At 40.7% G+C, this 1,842-nt stretch overlaps 1 protein-coding gene across 1 annotated transcript; it reads left to right on the top strand.

Moving 5' to 3' along the window:
* The first annotated feature begins 456 nt into the window (after positions 1-456).
* LOC115077724 (olfactory receptor 13F1-like) lies at positions 457-1,383 on the top strand. Its single transcript, XM_029580010.1, has one exon. The coding sequence runs from the start codon at positions 457-459 to the stop codon at positions 1,381-1,383; it is 927 nt and encodes a 308-aa protein (XP_029435870.1).
* Positions 1,384-1,842: the final 459 nt, after the last annotated feature.

Here is a 1,842-nt window from a genome sequence, read left to right as displayed (position 1 = left end):
CAGGGCCCTGCTCGCGTAAATCCGCCCGGTTTTGGGTGGATTTACGCGAGCAGGGCTCTGAAAATCCGCCCCTTGGTGCACAAGTGTACACCCTCTTGTGCACGCCGACCCTGGATTTTATAACATGCGCGCGGCTGCGTTCACATGTTATAAAATCGGGCATGGATTTATGCACGCTGGGTTGTGCGCAGTTATAAAATTTGGCCAAATGATGTTTCCTTTGTTCTTTCTATAGCTGATTTGGTGAGAGTGAATACATGAAAAGTGAGAAGACAAAGGATGATAAATGACTTAAAACCAATATCTGCTGCTTTTGATGACTTTGAGAAGAACCAAAGGATGGTAGCCATCTGCATGATTGAATATCTGAATATTGAAAAATATATTACTGGTAGTCATTAATCCAATGTTGTAATCTCTTTCTTTATATCCTAACAGATTATGAGAACTGAAACAATGGAGAAGGAGAATAAGACATGGACAACAGGATTCATTATTCTGGGCTTTAATAAACATTCTCAAGAGGAAATGTTAATTTATGTAATAGTTTTACCAGCCTTCTTTATCTCTATTCTGGGAAACCTTGGGTTTTTAACATTAATGTGGTCTGATCATCATCTCCACAAACCCATGTACTTCTTCCTCAGTAACTTGTCCTTGTTAGATATTTGTAACACCACAGTCACTTTCTCAACAATGCTGCAAAGTCTCAAAGTAGGGAACACATTAATTTCCTTCTCTCTATGTATGACACAGCTTTACTGTTTCATAAGTTTAACAAGCACCGAATTCTACCTTCTCCCTGCTATGGCCTATGATCGCTATGTAGCAATATGCAACCCATTGCGATACCCAATCATGATGAATAAAAGAATCTGCATCCTACTGGTGGCTGCTTCATGGGTAGGTGGCTCTCTGGATATAGTTCCTGTTGAAGTTTTCATATCTCAGTTATCCTTTTGTGGCTCCAATGAGATTAACCATTTCTTCTGTGATCCCAATGCACTGCTAAAATTATCCTGTAGTGATACCCACAACATTGAAATACTATTGCTTTCTGAAGGAGTATTTGTGGCTCTCATCCCACTTCTTCTAACTCTGTCATCCTACATCTTTATCATTGCAGCCATCCTGAAAATCCATTCTTCTGATGGGAGAAGCAAGGCCTTCTCCACCTGCTCCTCCCACCTCACAGTGGTTTTTCTGTTCTATGGGACAGTTATGTGTGTCTACATGAGGCCCAGTTCAATGCAATCACCAGAGCTAGACAAAATGTTTGCTCTCCTGTACACGGTACTCATCCCCATGCTAAACCCTCTGATTTATAGTTTGAGAAATCAAGAAGTAAAAAATGCCCTCAGAAAAGTCATCATTAGAAAATAATATCAAAGGTAAAAGTCTGCCAGGAACTAGGAATACACTGGTGTTTTTGATTATTGCAATACATTAAACTATGAAAACTACTAAAAACACAATCAATCCTAGCTTTATTTGAGTTGTTGGCTGCTTGCTTATATATTTATTTTGTATAATTGAGCATGATGGAGACCATTACCTGACTTGCATTTTCCAAACAAAAGTACAAAAATGGAGAGAGTAAAAAGGACAAGCATAGGATAAACACTACAGATCCCTAGATGGTAGAGGATAGAAATGAAGAAATGTGGGGAACCCTTGAGTACCTGTGCCGGGACGAGGAGGTTTCTGATTCCAACGTGGACACTTTGAGACACCTTGCCCCAGAGGACACCGAGGACCTGAAAAACAGGCGTTCTGCAGTGGGAGAGGGGGAACCCATGAGTACCTGTGCCGGGATGAGGAAGTTTCCAATTCCAATGTGGG

The sequence above is a fragment of the Rhinatrema bivittatum genome, chromosome 16 (genome assembly GCF_901001135.1).
Source record: "Rhinatrema bivittatum chromosome 16, aRhiBiv1.1, whole genome shotgun sequence".
NCBI classification, from domain to species: Eukaryota; Metazoa; Chordata; class Amphibia; order Gymnophiona; family Rhinatrematidae; genus Rhinatrema; species Rhinatrema bivittatum.
Note: the sequence above shows the minus strand (reverse complement) of the source record. Positions and strands in the feature narration are given on the sequence as shown.

Coding starts and splice junctions, on each gene's coding strand:
- LOC115077724 (XM_029580010.1), top strand. CDS start 457: ATGGAGAAGGAGAATAAGACATGGACAACAGGATTCATTATTCTGGGC.